Below are 17492 nucleotides of genomic sequence, written 5' to 3' on the forward strand. Positions count from 1 at the left end.
ATTAGTTCACCACAAAGGACCCCCGGCTGGATTTAATTCGAAACATCTGGCCAACCTAGAACTTCTGAGTTTGCTTAGTAAAATGACCATAACTTTTTACTCTGATGTTCGATTTCAATGATATTGGATTCTACGAAAAGCTTATTCAGAAGGCTACCCATCCCAACTGAAATTATGATTCAAACCCACCCAGTGCACGTGTTATGATCAGTTTCTCTCAAGTTAGCATTTGGATAGATCATGTTTGAGCACCGAGACATAAACAAAGCTATCAATGTTGCATCCCTTTTAATAGTACAATATTTCTATAGTAAAATTCAAATAAAAAATCTATACCAATATGAACACCCTCATGCCATCTTCTTCTTCACCTTGAGAGATGCCAACATCAAAGTCATTTCGTCATTGGGACTATTCACCTGATCAAGATTCATTGAGCACATTAGTTCCATAGCATTTATACCTTTGCCTTGAGCAATGTCCGCTTTGGATTTTGGCTTCATGTTCATCAACTCATGAAGTTTAACATCTTCTATATCTTCAAGCCACTTGATGTCCTTCAACATATGAAGTTCAATATTTGCTCTTCACTATATGTCTTCTTGCATTCTTCATATGATTGATGCGAATTACACATAGATTTCCATAGCCGCGCATGGTCCATTGGCACAAAACCTTCACTCGTTCTTCACCATCGCATTTTTCCTTTGGCACTAAGCCATTTGCTTGCCCTTCACCACAGATGGTCCATCGTAGCCGAGCATCGCTTGCCCTTCGACGTCTTGCCACAGATAGCCACTTTGTATCCTGCATCTTTAATCTCTTCATTTTATCATTTTGATCATCACTCGATCTCCGGAAGCTCAATAAAGCTCTCTTGATAGCTTCCCATGCACCAAGCATAAGAGTCTTCACTTTCCATGTCATCTTCATTTGGTTCACCATCAAAGCATGAACAACAAGTATATAAGTTGTCTACTAAGCTTATCTTGATTTCTCTCTTCTAACATGGCATATTGAATATCTCAGTCAACTCATGCCCTCTTATGAAACCTAACGTCAACTCACTCTCAAGCACAAAGTACATGGGTTAGTCCATAAAAACTTAATCAAAAATTTTATACCTTTAATCACTTAATTTTCACAAATGACTTAGCCTTCACGCTTAATGTCAATCTTCTTAAGGTTCACCTTTATCTCATGAGCATCACCTAGAACTTCAATGATTTTGATGTATTTATTTAATTTCATGGTATTTCTCAATGAATTCATGCTTTGTCACTTATACATCTCATATGGATCAACCTACTAATAGTTCTCAACATAATTGTTAGTCAATATGTACTATCATTAATTATCAAAATCGCACCTAGAGGCTAGATGCACTTTCAATCTGTCACATAAGTAATGTCCTCTCTTTGCAATTCAACCAAAGAAAAATGGTTGATCCTAGGTGGACCAAAAAGTTCTTTGTAGTAATGTGATGTAAGCCTTAATTTGTGGCTCCCCTTTATTTTTACCTTTGTCCTGTTCTAGGCAAAAAAAAAACGATTTTTTCTATACTTGTCGTTTGCAATCAAATGGAAATATATCGTATTATTGCCACCACAAAGGACATGACTGACTTAAGCTCTTTGGTACCATTTTATCTCCTCTTCATGGAGGAGTTTAACCAACTTTTCATTAGATTGGTTTTTATATTAATTTCAAGATCAATCAAATCTCGTCTCTTAGAGGTTTTATCAAGGTTGTCAATAATTTCTAAGAGTTCTTTCTTCTTTTGTTTGTACATTCTAGTGGTGTTCGTTGTCCAACCTATGAGATGATGTCTTTGTGAGCTCACTTTATTTTTCCACCTTTGCATGGGTGTCCTACTTGTAGACGGTTGATTCCACACATTTGAAACCCATTCTACAAATCCCTCATGATTTAGCTATCCCAATTCGAATTTGAATGGTTTGCGACCCATCCAAGTGACTGAGTCTCTGGTGTCAAGGAAAATGGGAGCATGATCCGACACCACCATCCATTTAAGGCCGCGAGCAATGACCAATGGGTATTTTCATTCCCATTATGTGGTCACAAGCATGTGATCAAGCTTCTCAAACGTGGGGGTTTGAAGATTATTGGCTCAGGTGTATTGGTCCCCTGATAAAGCGATTTTACTTAGGTCCAATCTGTCAATGACTGTATTAAACAGGAAAGGCCATTTGTTTTGGAACGTGTCATTATTTTTCTCCTGCCAATGTCTTAGGGTATTGAAATCCCCATCAATCAACATGGGATGTGGGTTATCACGATAGGCGTTGATAAGTTCTTCGAGAAAACTGGAGTAGAATTTAGCTTGAGCAGGTCCATACACTTCCATTAGACTCTATTAAGATGAATCGGTCTTATTTCAAAGATGGAATTTGACAAATAATTTTGAAGCTGCATCTGTGTGTGGTCTTATAGATAGAGATGAGGAGATATTTGGAGCGAAGGTGCGACTGCTACATCGACATGGTGGTGTGGAGCAGCCAGTGGCAAGGAGCGGTGGCATGTACCTATGGGTGGAGGTTCGCAGAAAACCAACCCGAATCATGAGCGCCTAATGGCAGCAGCGACACAGGATGGCAATGGGAGCAGCACACATCATTTTTTTCAAAACAGAGGAGGAATCAAGCAGCGTACAACATGGTAAAGGGATTAGTGCTGGTCATGATGAGGCGCTCATGGGGTCGTGGCGGGACAGGACAAATTTTGCCAGATTCAAGAATCACCATTTAGGAGGGCGTGCCGTTATGAAGAAAACGGTCTCTACCTCCGCGGTAGTGCGGTAGAGGCTGAGGTGGTCTGGCTGCTGATTGAGGCAGACGCGGACGTGACGGTAGCACTCATGGCATGTTTTAACACATTTGCAACAATGCTGGCATACACCTCCACGTTGGTGTGCTCCTCTAAGACGACAAAGGCCTTACTTTACTTGACAAGGAGAAGGATAATATGATGTCAATGGCTACCGCTCGATGAACGGCAAGTTGGCACCACTAATCATAGGAGGAGAATGAGAAGGTGTTGTTAACTAAATAGCCGGAGGAGTTCTTTTTTTAATCAAGGAGTTTTATTTACTAGTTTTCAGTAAGATTACAATCTGAAAGCAAATACTCTTTGTACTGGTAATGGTGCTAACGTAAGTCATTTATCATTAACCCTAATACATGATATGTGTCATGCCGGAGGAGTTGGAGGCACGTGTTATGCCGTCAACTAGCACCAGTGGGAGAACAACAACAAGTTGTTTATCTCATAAAAGAAGAGATTTCTAATTTCTTTCACGTCATGCGAGTTCGAGGCAAATAGAAAGGAAACTTGCTTTGCTAGAGATGCATTGTCCGATCACAAGAGCATAAATCATCCAAAGAAGTAATTTCATTATATGGATAAGAACACGAGACTGCTTAAAATTAGTTGGGCCCTCAATCTTTGACTGACAAGGAATTGGATTGGTGGTGTAAATTATGATGGAGGACTGGGTATGGCAAAGATTACTTAGAAATAAATATCTAGATAATAAGACAATTGCTAAGTAGAAAACAAATCAGGTGATTCACATTTCAAGATAGGTCTTATGAGTGTTAAATCACTTTTTTAAGTTTGGGGAACTACTACAAAGTGATACACAAATTAGATTATGAGAAGATAAATAGATGGGGTCAAGTACACTAAATGAGCAATATCACATCCTATATAATATTGTTTATAGGAAACATGCCACAGCATCAGAGGTGATCAACTTAGATCTACTAAATGTCTCCTCCTAGAGAGCTTTGGTTGGAAGTAAGCTAGAAGCCACGTATAATTTAGTAGCAAGAATTGCATGTGTTTAACTGAATAACCAGTCTAATAATTTTAGATGGTCATTACATTAAAACTGGAATTTTCTTCAAAACAGGCAATTTTCTGTCCAATCATTGTATAGGGTTGTGATAGATTCCAATATTATACACCATAACCGATATATGTGTAAACTAAAACTCTACCTAAAAATAAAGATATTCATATGAAATCTGTATAAAGGAGTAGTTCTTAGTAAAGATAACTTAGTTAAAAAAATTGGTAAGGTAATGAAAAATATTGCTTTTTTAGTCAAAATGAGACTATTCAACATATTATTGCAATTTTGCTAAGTTTATTTAGAGAGCTATACGATTTACTTTTGATTTACAACATCCTCTTAGAATATTCAATATGTTTGGATTATGGCTAAATGGATAGAATTGAAGCTAAAAAATAAATTTTGGTTGGGGCTAGCACTATTATTTGTTGGGCAGTTTGGTTTGATCGGAACGAAGTTGCGTTTGATAAAGCAAAGATTCACTCTTATATACGGTTAATTTTCAGGGAACACATTGGATATGGTTATGGGTTTGCTGCAAAAGGAGGAGCGGGGCATAATATACATCGCAGGCCACCTGTTAGAGACAAGTGTCATGGACAACTTCATCAAGAATGGTTGGAGTTTAGCAATAAAATTGGTGTTTGATGATGAATATTATTTATTTGTTAAATCTCTTTTGCTTAGCTGGTGAATTGTGGCTACATGGTAGATGAAGTTTACATCAGAACATGAACTTTGTACTCCCTCTGGTAAAAAAAAGTATTGTTTTGAATATCGATACGGTTACCAATACACTAGATTGACCACTAAATACTAGTATAATATGTATGCAAAATACATGAAAGCTGTGAAGGAGCAAAGTACCATTCCCCAACAGGTATGAGTCAAGAGAAGAGTTATAGCATGTCTAGTTACGCAATTAGCACGAGCCACTTGCTAATTTCCTTTATACAAAGGAATTGTCTTCGAAAGTACTATGGAATGCCGTGTTTCATAGTTAACTCTAATACGAGAATCAGCCAATGAGTAGAACAAAGGAGAAATAAATGAAGTAGGAATTGATCCTAGGGGGGAAAATCCCATGAACCCATTGGAACAAATAATGAACCTCTTCATATGGAATTGCCTATTCCATAGGAATTTTGGTGGGTTCCCAATGTGAGGTCCAACCTATTGAAAAAATTTCTCTATCATGACCTACCCTCCTTACGGTAGCACATAAAATCTCTATCAAAATACAATTGGAATCTCAAACAAAAAATGCCGTTATCTGCATCTCTTGTAATCATCTATCCATGTCTGAATATAATTCATGACCTATCTCAGAGACCTCCCTGAACACATCCTCAAAGACCATGTATATTATAGGATCATGCGGAATTTTCACATTTCCAAATGCAGAACAGGAGACCAAGTTTTGACATATATGCAAAATCCTCAGCGATGAACCCTGCATAATTAGCCATACTTGAATCTAATAGCCATCCTACAAGGTCACAAGGCCCATAATACCAACACGGGCATCAATCCATCAACAGCAAGATAAAATAAGATTCACGCATGGCAGGAGAACATAGTTCAACAGCTTAGACGAACAAGTTTAGGTACTGAATGCCATTCATCCAGTGAAGGATGTTAAAAGCTAAGGTAAACAACAGTTGCAAATATAGGGACGAACATCCTAACTTCTTATAATTAGGGTATCACTTGCTGAGCACTAATTACCGATATACTGGCCCTCCACCAGAAAAGGAGTAGAGTGACGAAACTGGCACACCAGGTGCATTAACCCTTGCAGAGACGGGCCTTTGGCTTGTTTCAGCATAAGCAGGGTTAGTCTCGTAAGCAGCTGTAAGATAGGTTGAATGACGCGGAAGGCCAGCAGCGCGGGTAACAAGTTGCTCAGAACGGTAGAGATTCTCCAAATGATCAGCTCGAGTGGCGATCCCCATGCGGTCAGCACGAGCAGCAAGCTCCCCTGTACGGTAGATCTCGTCCACATGAGCACCACGAGCAGCAATCCCCCCAGTCTGGTAGAGCTCTTCCAAACGGTCCATGCGAGCAGATATCTCACCTGGCAGCATTGTATGATCCCTTGGAATGATTGGATCCCTAGCAGTTATCTCAGCCACAGTCCTGTCAGCATAACTGAAATTTAAGAATTTCAATTAGTCAACAGCATAGCATATGGTTTTAGACTTCTAAGTAGACAGACGAAAGGTGTTGTGACAACCATAACAGTGTGTAACTCGATTTGAATTAGCACTCGCATCCAACACACCCACAGTACACGAATCATAATGAACCTGGATGATGCATTGACTAACTGATAGAACGATATGGTGACATGTAACTGAAACAATAAGAGCAGAATAGATCATAACTTACCGTTCAGGCACCAGATCCACTACAGACCGATAGTACGACTCATCAGATGGAGCCAAAGTGTGATAATATGCAGGTGGGACATGTCGAGGCTCTGGTGCAGAAGGCACATGGTGATGCCCTAGGGCCAGCGGAACATGGCGGGGCTCTAGAGAAAGTGGAATATGTCGAGGCTCAGGTGCAAGAGGTGCTGGTTCATAATATATGCGGTGATCATCCTGAACATTAGCCAAAGAATGGCCAAGTCGAGACTCAACAGGAAGGGGAGCAAAGCGTGGTGCCCTAAATGGATCCTCAAGAGGAGCATGTATAACAGCAGGGCGCCTTTCCTCATCAAACCATGGCTGATGCACTTCTTCAATAGAATGACACCTTTCTTCAAAATGATATGGCTGCCTTCGTTCTTCGTAGTGCCGTCTTTCTTCAAGGTGGTTATTTGGAGCCGACTGAGGTACATTGACAGGCTTAAATAGCGCAATTAGCCTATGCACCTGCATAATATCAGGTGCCCATAATATTAAGATATGAATTGGAAATTATGTCTGAAATTTCCCAAACTACTTATTAAATACTATTTGTAGGAAGGTTCCAAGACGCTCACTTGTCTTGAGTTGAGTTCCGGGTCGAATTTGCTCCTTGCACTGTAATTTTCTTTAATGGCGTGCTTGAAACTACTCTCACGGAGAGGAAGACAATCTTTATCAATCTTAAACTTAACCTGCATTACGCACATAACATAGTATTTAATACAACATGAATATCAAATAGGTCCACATTAAAAAGTTAAATTACAGCCGAATGGCAGGATTCTTTGCCGGCTTATGAGGAAGCAAAAGCAAGATTGAGCTAAGAAACACGAGCTGCCTCTCACCAGCTTCTCCCATTAGCTGACTTTTACACAAGCTAAAGCTATGCCAAAGGGGGCCAAAATTGCACTCATGGATTAGTATTTGAACACCAAAAGGGAAAAGTTTTAGATGCCACCACAAAGCCACAAAATTGTGTCACGAGGTTGATAGGGTAAAATATCTACCCAAGTGCTCATCTCAACTCTTCGAATCTACAGAAAAATACACTCTCAATTGCTAAACTTGTCTCATTGTGTCACCTAGGTTGGTAAACCCTGAAAAAGAATTTTCGAGCCCCTAACTTGTTAAGTGATTCACTTTAGGTCCAAAACTTCTATGCATCAACTAATCGCCTACGTGGCATGCTAACTCTCTCTCTCTCTCTCTCTCTCTCTCTCTCTCTCTCTCTCTCTCTCTCTCTCTCTCTCGTTGACAATGCAAGCCATGGTGGTCATGCGTGCTCAAGTCGCCTGACACGGAGTGAAGACCGAAGCCACGTGTGACTGACCAAGCCATCTGAGACGCATCCTCGCCGAGGGGTCCATGCCTCACACTCGTGCCAATACTAGCGCGCCAACAATTCCTTTCCTTAGGCCTGTGGCTAATGCCACAACAACCAAATCACTCATTTTCCTTTGCTATTAATAATCATGGCTGCTCAAGCTAAAACCCACTCCTATGCATACGCTTTCAGACACATGGAACCCCAATGAAACCTCCCATGACCCCTAAGCAACCCTTCCCTACACATACCTACCATTTGCTCAAACACGCACCGCAACAGAACAACAGGCATAGCAAGGCCGCCAACACAGAGGCTAAGTTGTCTTCTCAGCAATGCAGGCCCACACGAGCACACCGAGCGCCACAGGGGCCATGTTGGTGATGAGGAACACGTGGAGCACAAAGCGAGTGCATGGTACTTTGAGCTCATGCTTCCACTGCGAGATCTACCAATGGAACATTCAATGAGGTAATCAAATGGCATGCTCCAATCATATGGACGACCAATCACGAGCATAGCAATTTCACAATCAAGATGTCACTACCTAGTAACGTAGCACCCAAAAAAAATGATTGTGGGCTTGTTTATCTTGAGTTCAAATATCCATAAAGTTGCAAACATTGCCAAAAGGTCGATAACCTTATGTTTTGGTACTATGAACAACAAAATGAGAAATTTTAGTACAACCCACTTCCACAAGCTTTGTAGCCAAGCAAACAAAAAAGTAACTAAAAAATATATTGATGCACTACAGAACACTCAAGCATAAAAGAATGGAAATTCACCACTTGAAAACAGCAAAGAAATAATAGGCCTTGTTCAGTTCTCAAGTCAAGAATCAGACAGCCTAGAATGATGTGCAAGGGACACTAAGTTGAATGGGGGGTATTTTCATAAGCTACAGCCATATATTGAAATAATATTGGCAGAATGAAGTTTCATTTGATGATGGCCCAACTGAAACACACTTAACCCCCATAACTACATACACCAAGCACCCAACGAATCTTCTTGACATATGTGGACATGAGCGCATACCAGTAATAACAAATACAGACATTAAATATTCTGTTATTAGTCTATTACATCTAAAAACACACTCCTGTTTTTCTAATAAGGGCGCATACCTCTCACTACCTCTATTTCTAAAGCTTACCAGCACAAGTTCAGAATTAAAATTACCACACTAACTTATAGATCTATAATCCATACACGTTAATCTTAATGAAAGACCCTCCGAACCTACAGCAAAGCTTTAGTTCTCATAACTAGTATGACCCAGCAGGACACCATACTCATGTCGACTTTCTTTAGCATACCAAAACAATTGGTGAACCTCATTCTCGCACATCCTTTGGAACAATGTACACCCAGAAAAGCAAAACATATCACCTGACTACAACATTTCCCACAAGCGAGTCTAAACAATAGGAAGACCAGCAGTACCTACCTGTGCAGGGAACTTCCCATGAAACGCTTCTCGCACAAGGTTCATCCCCCCGTTTGATGCTGCCTTGTACACACCATACAGAAGTTTCAAGTCAAAATCATACAGGAATAGCTTTGCCCCTGGCCTGATCTTCTTGACCATTCCAATCTTCCCATTGGGCAGCCCAAACAAGCGCTTCTGGTAGCACTCCTGCTTAGTCTGTGCATTACACATAAAAATAAACCCTGCGCTCTTATTATCACCCCTTTCTTCCTTCTTGTCTACAGTCTTCTTCCCCTTCCCATTCATAGCCCTCTCCTTAGCCCTCTCTTTTCTGCTCTTCATCCTGCCATCACCACCGCTATTGTCAGCACCCACCCCCTTGCCCTTGCTGGTGGCGGTGGCAGCAGCCGGCTTTGGCTTTGGCTTAGCCGCTGATGCCGATGTTTCAGCAGTGGCTGGCGTTGGTGCATGCACCGATCCTTCAGCATCAATGGCTGGCTTCAAAATCGGTGTCAGAGGTGATGCCTTAGCAACAGTAGCCGGCTCCGGTACGGACTTCGATGCAGGTGCATCCCCACCAGCAGTGCCTGCGCCTACAGGAGGGACCACTTCGGCACCGCAAGCAGCAGCTGCGGCCTTTTCACGGTTAGCCGCGGCCCTCCGCTTCTTAAACTTCGCGGTCTTGATCGATCCAGGGGAGGACACGTTCGCCTTAGATGGCCCGGTCGCCGCGCCGGCAACGCCATTGGGCTTCATCACCATGGCCGCTGCTCGGAGCAGCTTTGGGGAACAAACGAGAAATATCACCACAAAAGCAGAATCGAATGCACCAAAATCGACAGATTATCTCCGAGAATAGGGTGCACGGGTGAATTAATCGTACGGCCTACACGAGAGATTTCGAGAAAAAATTCTACGGTTCTACCAGATTCGAGGAAAAAATGGGGGAAAATCAATCGTACGGGGGGGTATTCTACAATTCTATCAGATTCAAGAGCAAAATTTGGGGAGAATCAATCGAACGGCTTAAACGAGAAATTAGGGGAGGGGGGGGGGGATTCTACGTATCTACCAGATTCGAGAGAAAAAAATTGGGGAGGATTGAAGCAAAAACCCTAATCGCGGCGGGGAGGGGGATTGCGGCGGCGTACCTGGAGTGGCGGAAATGGTCGGCCGATGTGGGGAATTGGAACTTGCGAAGACGAGCCGGAGGCGACCGAAATAAATACGATAATAATGCTCTGCTCCAAACGTCCGGAGGCCAAAAAAAAAAAAAAACTCGGACCGACTGACGCCGGGTGTAATATAAAAAATAATTATGGTAATAAATTTTTATAATATATGAAATATTAAATTTAAACATCTGAAACATTAAAGATGCGAAAATATAGAAATTAACTTAAATGGATAATTTTTTCGGATCCGAATCAATCGGATGTTGGACTGATCGACGCCCGGTGCAACATACAAAATTAACTATGGCAACAAATTTTCATAATATCTGAAATATTAAATTTAAACATCTGAAATATTAGATATACGAAAATATAGGAATTAACTCAAATGGATAATTTTTTCGGGTCCAGATCTGTGTGCTATTTTGATAAATATCTTTTGATGTTGCAAACAGTCATTTTTGATGTTGCAGACGTAATTTTTTGATGTTGCAACGGACCGTTGGAGCGTCCGATCCATCAGACGTCTTGGCGCTAGCTTCTCCCAAATAAATAGGAAGAAGCTGACGAGATTTTCTTCCGATTACTCTTTAATAGTCTTGATAGAGCGAGCGAAGATAGAAGGTTGTTAGCTCTTGTTTTATCAAAGATTTTTAGTTGCCAAAAAGATAGCTTAAGTCAGTGATATGTTCTCTCACCTTGTGATCGAACCCTATTGTCATTAGCGACCATAAGTCCAGCGACGAAAGATCGGTGTAGACATTAAGGGACAGATGGGTGCCGGTAGCGAAGCGACGATGATGCCACAATTGTTGGCAAAGGCAACCTCCCCATCAGGCACCACACCAAGTAGGGACTAAGGAGTGGTGGCTCTAAGTAGATGGGTTGCCGATTTTTCACTCTAAGGTGAGCAACTGGAGTTACATGCTACCTCCACCTCTATCCATGAACAGATCTACCTCGCAATCAACCAGATCGACCTCATCATCAATGTCATATTGTAAGCCTAGCCCTAGTCCCTCCTCTTTAGGCTCTAAAACTAGAAGTGGCAAAAGAGAGCGACGGCGATGAGCAAACTAACAACGCTATATGGAAAAAGATGTAAGAGTAAGAAGCCGTAGAAATTGTGGAATAAATAGGAAGAGAGTTCCTAATAATAGAGTTATATTTTGTCACTAAATAGACTTTGTGGCCCAAGACAATTTTCGAAGCAAGTCAGTTAATCCCTATCTTTTTTCTTCTTCTTCTCTCCTCTTTCTCTTTCCTCCTCCCCTCTCCCTAATCCCACATGCCTTGTGCACTATGGGCGCCTAGGTGACACCCTAGGCTGTAGGCAACACTTTACCACCCCTCCTAGCACCTAGGGCAAACATTGGTATCATTGGAACTCGATAGGCTGGTTTGGAGGAGACCGATGTGTGTGCGTGTTGGGAGGGGAAGGGAAGGGGGTGCAGCATGAGATATATGTGGTAAATCCTATTGTGAGAAATGGTGGTGATAGATCTTACAACAAGCCGTATGAGAAAGGGAAGAACCAGGCTAGCACTAGAGAAGGACGATGCGACGCCAAATTCAGGGGCAACATCAGCATCTAAGGATGCAAGTAGAAATGGAAATAGGAGGTGCCGATAGTGGTGGGAGTTGGTATTGTGGGGAATGGAAGGGGGCGGCGGTGGTAGTGGGTAGCTGAGCAGCTAGGGTTTATAGAATGACGAGACATATAGAATGGTAATCAAGAGGAGAGAATATGGATGGATGGATGCAAGATGAAGGGTTGAGAGATGTGACTAAGAAATAGGAAAGTTTTGTAATCAAGAAATAGATGGATGTCTAGCTTTCCCTGCCGTGATAGTTGGTGAGTGGTGAGAATTCAGACGGTTGGATTTTCATCCAACTCATCGGCCCTACTTACCTTAGTCGTGCTATGTGAATCATAATTGTGGAATGTGGAGTGCCATGCAAATAGTACCATGTGGTACTATCGAGGAAGAGACATTTTAGCATGCTTAATATCTTCAAGGATATGTAAGGGATTCTGTTTGCGCATCTAATTGGAGGGTTGCAGCTATCGTCGGAGAAGGCTGGGGAGGAGCTGTGATAGTGCACCAGTGTTCATGTTGTAGTTCAAGGGAAATAAACATAACTAGGCAGATAAAAACAAACAGGAATGAATGTCGTAGTTCAACAAACATGAAAATGACAAAGGTATTTCAACTCCTAACCTCACAATTTAACTCATACTTTTTCTTTCAAATATATCATTTATAAAAGTTTCAAATTTGTTCAACATAATGATCCCAGATAAAACCTAGTACTACCAGACAATCAAACCTTCTGGGTCTCCAAAAAAAAAAAAATCGTTAAAAAAAAGGGTAATAAAACCAGCAAGGGGAAAAGACGCTTCAATGCAGGACAATAGAACCAATGGTGGATAAACTTGTTCTCCATCACTGCAGTTAACATCATACCTCAAAGTAACCAGTAATTTTGCCAAAAAAAAAAAAAAAATTGCAGAAGAGTAGGAAACACGGGCAAAGTGAAACGCCAACCTGGACCCAGTAACATTTTCCCTTATAAATACAATTGGATATATGCTTGTTATTTGATAATACAGGAATGGTCATCTATAATTAATTTCTTCCCAGTGGATTACTCATTCTCTATGCCCCAATAATCCAGTACATCTTAGCTGACAAAACAAATACTATCAGAAACAAGCTACAAAATCTACAAGAACATTGTTACCCAACACAAAGATGTGAACTTCCTACAGAGTAACTTTGCTACGGATAACATAGATATCACTTGTGTAGCGATCTAGGCTCTTTTGCCCCGAAAAAATAACAGTGTGTCAGTGGTTTCCTTATTCTCGGAGAATCTCTTGAATTCCTTTAAAGACCAAAGTTACATAGTGTTAGGAATTCCATTTCAGTGTCCACATACTTGGTCCACAGAGCCTTGTATTGGTTCAAAGCGACATCAAGCCACGGTTTCATGTTCCCATCAAAGTGTATCACTGCAGCACTACGGATTGCCTCAGGGCTGATGCTTGGATTATAGCCAAGGCCCATCACATGCCATGACTTGTCCAGTGGCTTGGTATTGCCATAAAATGCCATCAGGCCAGCTGTTAGAACAGATGTTGGATCCCACAGCGCGCCATCCTCATTCTGACATGAGAGTATACAAATTTTAATCACTTGGTGCACAACAGATGCATTCTATTGTGTTAAAAAATGGGCAGCTAAGAGCATCATTCGCATAATTGCATACAGATACTACACAGCACAGGATAATGCAGAACATAAGCTTAGGTTCCAGAGCAAAACATAACTGGAGTGCATGAAACCAACTCTCACTTGGGAACTCTTCCTGGAAAGTCGTCAAGACCATGGCGTGCATGGTCCACTATATATTAAAAACTGATATGGCATGGTAGGCTCAACGAAAAGGAGAAAAATATGAAATCTGATTATTCTGATATACCATGGTTTAGCTGTACTCAGAAGAGAAAACTAAAAACTGACAAGGTGTGGTTTACACATTCTCAGAAACAGAAAAAAAAAACTACAATTCTTGTAAAAAATGGAAGACATCAAGCCCTCAATTTGATGGACCATAATTACATTTGAACCGCAACAATAAGATGCCATCTGTGTAACCTAATTGAACTAAGAGGATAGTGAAACATCATAACATTATTAAAAAAAACTAAAAAGACGGGTTTATAATAAAATTGAGCACAACAACTGGAAGTTATCTGAAACCTATTTAAACTCAAAGAAGAGAAAGCATTGTAATCTTCAAAGCATCCCCCGTCAAGATATTCAAACCAATTGTAAGTTTGTGAAACATTAGCACATAGAGCTGAGTAGTTGAGTACATAAGACTACACTGTGCACTTGTGTGGGCCAATCTATCTAGTTGATAAATATTTACAATTTTACATAAGTGATTGATATCCAATCATCTGTACACAGTCATGAATGACATGAGTTAAGTGGAATAATTAATCAAGAGACAAATCTTACAAAGTAGTTCACCCAGATACTGAATGTTATGGGCTAAAATCTCCTATACTTAAATCTGACACAAGTAATTTACAAATTGAGGATAAAGCTTTGGTGGCTAAACCACATGACAATTGACAATGACCAAAAAAAAAAAAAACACTGAAGCAGAATCCGCATCAACCTAGTGAAGTAGTAAAGTTGAAGCAAGCATGACCACTCTACACTACTAGATATGCAGCCACTTAACAATCCCAATGTACCACAATGCTACTTGTATGTAAACAGAGATCAGAGCAGCTCACCATTTCCATGTACTGATGGAACAATTCTGTGCAGCCATCCCGCCGCCATGCCTGGAGATCAAACACATTTAGCCCGTATGCCCATGCACAGGCACCGGGATTGAACCGTTCCCGCACTATGGCCTGTGTGAAGTTGAGATACTTCCTGTACCTCCTGAATCCCCCGAAGCACATCTCCACGGCGCCATTCACCTTCCCATCCAAGTCGACCTGCCAAAGCGCCGCTAAATCCTTCTGCACCACCACATCGTCCTCCAAAAGCACCACCCTCCGCAGCGCCGGGAACATATCCGGGAGGTAGAACCTCAGGTAATCCAGCAACGCGACGTCCCTCGTACCAGCCTCGATCTGCCTGATCACCGCCGAGTTGGTGGCGTTGAGGAACGGGAAGTCGGAGTAGGCAAGGAGCTGGACGTGCACGCCGAGCGGCGGCGGGCGGCGCGCGAACCAGACGCGGAAGGCAGGCAGGTACATGGGCGCTGTGACCACGTGGAAGACATGGCGCGAGGGATCGGCCGCGGCGCGCGCACCCGATGCCACCACGACGGAGACGGCGAGCACATTGTCGGAGAAGACGGCGTAGTGGTACAGCGAAGGGTCGTCGAACATGGGGGACGGGTCGGCGTCGTCGGCAAAGGCGGAGGGGTTGGCGAGGCGGGCCTCGAGGAGGCGCATGGCGAGGCAGTGGAGGGACTTGGGCGTGGAGTCCGCGGCGATGCGAGAGGACATGCGCCCGACGCGGCGCGCGCGCGCGAGCTGCTCGCCGACGGCGAAGACGGTGTCAGAGAGCTTCTGGATCTTGGACTGCGTGTCGAAGCCCTCCTTGGCGTCGGCAGCGAGGGCGCGGGCGAGCTTGATGCGCTCGCGGGCCTCCTTCTCGAGGGGCTTGAGCGCGTCCTCGGGGAGGGAGAGGTGGGAGGCGAGGCGGGAGGACAGCGCGGAGAGGTCGGAGGAGAGGGACGAGAACGAGAGAGACTGCACTGCGGAGGCCTCCTTGAGCTTCCGCGCGTGCGCGGCGTACGCTGCGAGGACGGCTGCGTGATCCGCGGCGTGGCGGCGGACTGCGGCGAGGCGGGAGGACGGCGGCGAGGCGGAGGCGCGGGACGAGGCGGGCGCGGAGGAGAGGAGGAAGGAGAGGGAGGCGAGGAGGAGCAGCGTGAGCAGCGCCGCGAATGCCGCGCGGCGCGGCGCGGACGGCCGGAACGCGCTACCACCGGCCATCAGGTGGAGTGTCCGGCCGAGTGGGAGAAGGGGGGGGGGGGAGTGGAGTGTGCGAAAGCGCGTCGCGGATCTGAGCGGATGGCGAAGCGGAAGGAGGCCGGCGAGGCCCGGAGACCCAGTGGGCCCGCGTGGTCAGTGAGTGCTGGATCGGGTCTCCGGGTTTAACTGTGGGTATGGATGTCGGTGAGGTTATAGATTTGGGCCGTGGATTAGCTAGTTTGTTTAGTGGTGGGCTTGCGCTCTCCAGTCTCCGCTCGAGGATGAAGTGGTTGGGGCTTAATAAAGTGGGGCCCGGTTTGTCAAATGATTAGTCACGGGTGGGGCACATCATCTGAGCCCATGATCAGCGATGGTTGTGGTTGTGACATGGACAGCCTAACAAAGGGATGGAGACTATTGTTTAGTGGCATCAACTAGTATTGGCTGTGGTGATACACTCAGCTACGTGGCATGCCGATCCCTCCTCTCTCCTCGGTATAACCTCTCTACCTTCTATCCCATCTAGAATCTCAGGGATTCTCTCCAAGAATTCACCTTCCCATCACCTCTCCCCCCTATGAGAGAATCCTCATCCATTTGTCCCCTCGCGCCCATCTCTGTCTAGGCGCTCTGCTCCCATCATGGAAATCTCCGACGATGAAATTGAAGCACCTTCACCCAGAAAATCGCTCTGATCCACCACCTCTCCTCCCTGATCCACCTCGACCCCCACCCATAAGCACACCACCATCAGTGACATCTTCTCAATCCTCTCACCGGAACACAATACCAGATCTAACGTCCTCCACAACAATGAACCTATCTGCTCCTCGTCAATTTCAGCTCATTGAAGCTCCACTCAAATAAGTCCTAACAAAGGAGATGGAATTCAACTTGCTGTTCAAGGTTACAGATCCACTTGGACCGACCTGAACGATCCCACTGCAAGTAGTTAGAACAGACCTCGCCTGGCATGGAGGAACAGCTACTATGATGTTTACCAGGTAAAGCCAAATCTTTTCATGGCGCATTTTAGAGATCTACGGAGCATGCACTTTGTTTGGGCCAGACAGCCATGGAATGTCAGTAGGGAAACGTTGTTAATGGAGTGGGTTGATATCAGAAAACCAATGTCGGCCTATAAGTTCGATACTTTGTATGTCACTGCTAAGTTGTACGGTGTCCCAACCTCCCTCAGAACCACCTCATAACCATGGAGCTGCTTGACCAGATGTTGAAAGAAATAGGTCAACCCTCAGATCTGGACCCTTATACAGAAGCTATGCTTATGAGAGATGAAGAAAGCATTACTGACAAAGCTACTGACGGAGTCTTGCTGAAGTTACAATCAGACGTGATATTAATGGTGTATGTGCATTATGAAAAAATCACAAAAATATGTAACTTCTGTGCAGCTCTGTTTCACAATGTCAAGGACTTCTAGCCAGAAATGAGATGCTACTCAAACAGGAGATAGAGGGCCCAGAAGAAGAACCTTTGCCTTTTGTGATATATGGTACTTGGATGACCAGAGTGGCTAACATACCTCTTGAGGCAAAAAAGACACCAGAATTTCAAACAACTAATGCCTTGTTGCAAAGCTTCCAAAAGCATTTTTCTGTAGATCAAGAAAGCTTTGCTACTCATCAAAATAATAGAATGTAAGGACCCAAAGGCTTAGCACAAACTGCAGCACAAGTAAATACTACGCAAGCTCAGATCCAAAGGCATGATAGGGCAACACCTATACAG

The 17492-nt window shown here is 43.4% G+C and overlaps 2 protein-coding genes across 2 annotated transcripts; both read right to left on the bottom strand.

Annotated features, from left to right (window-relative positions):
- Positions 1 to 5411: 5411 nt before the first annotated feature.
- On the bottom strand, positions 5412 to 10282 carry LOC133926548 (uncharacterized). Its single transcript, XM_062372536.1, has 5 exons — positions 10202 to 10282; positions 9069 to 9830; positions 6867 to 6983; positions 6269 to 6756; positions 5412 to 6028 (listed from the first exon to the last, which is right to left on the bottom strand). The coding sequence occupies exons 2-5, from the start codon at positions 9810 to 9812 to the stop codon at positions 5602 to 5604; spliced, it is 1776 nt and encodes a 591-aa protein (XP_062228520.1). The 5' UTR covers positions 9813 to 9830; positions 10202 to 10282; the 3' UTR covers positions 5412 to 5601.
- A 2480-nt stretch (positions 10283 to 12762) lies between these two features.
- On the bottom strand, positions 12763 to 15805 carry LOC133926549 (probable galacturonosyltransferase 9). Its single transcript, XM_062372537.1, has 2 exons — positions 14541 to 15805; positions 12763 to 13395 (listed from the first exon to the last, which is right to left on the bottom strand). The coding sequence occupies exons 1-2, from the start codon at positions 15759 to 15761 to the stop codon at positions 13117 to 13119; spliced, it is 1500 nt and encodes a 499-aa protein (XP_062228521.1). The 5' UTR covers positions 15762 to 15805; the 3' UTR covers positions 12763 to 13116.
- Between the last annotated feature and the right edge of the window lie 1687 nt (positions 15806 to 17492).

Source organism: Phragmites australis, chromosome 8 (assembly GCF_958298935.1).
Source record: "Phragmites australis chromosome 8, lpPhrAust1.1, whole genome shotgun sequence".
Classification (NCBI taxonomy): Eukaryota; Viridiplantae; Streptophyta; class Magnoliopsida; order Poales; family Poaceae; genus Phragmites; species Phragmites australis.

Excerpts from the sequence above, each read along its gene's own strand:
- LOC133926548 (XM_062372536.1), bottom strand. The coding sequence starts at position 9,812 with ATGGTGATGAAGCCCAATGGCGTTGCCGGCGCGGCGACCGGGCCATCT. Across the intron at positions 6,984-9,068 it reads ATGGGAAGTTCCCTGCACAG|GTTAAGTTTAAGATTGATAA; the intron begins GTAGGTACTGCT and ends TGCGTAATGCAG. Across the intron at positions 6,757-6,866 it reads CGGAACTCAACTCAAGACAA|GTGCATAGGCTAATTGCGCT; the intron begins GTGAGCGTCTTG and ends GATATTATGCAG.
- LOC133926549 (XM_062372537.1), bottom strand. The coding sequence starts at position 15,761 with ATGGCCGGTGGTAGCGCGTTCCGGCCGTCCGCGCCGCGCCGCGCGGCA. Across the intron at positions 13,396-14,540 it reads TCCATCAGTACATGGAAATG|AATGAGGATGGCGCGCTGTG; the intron begins GTGAGCTGCTCT and ends CTCTCATGTCAG.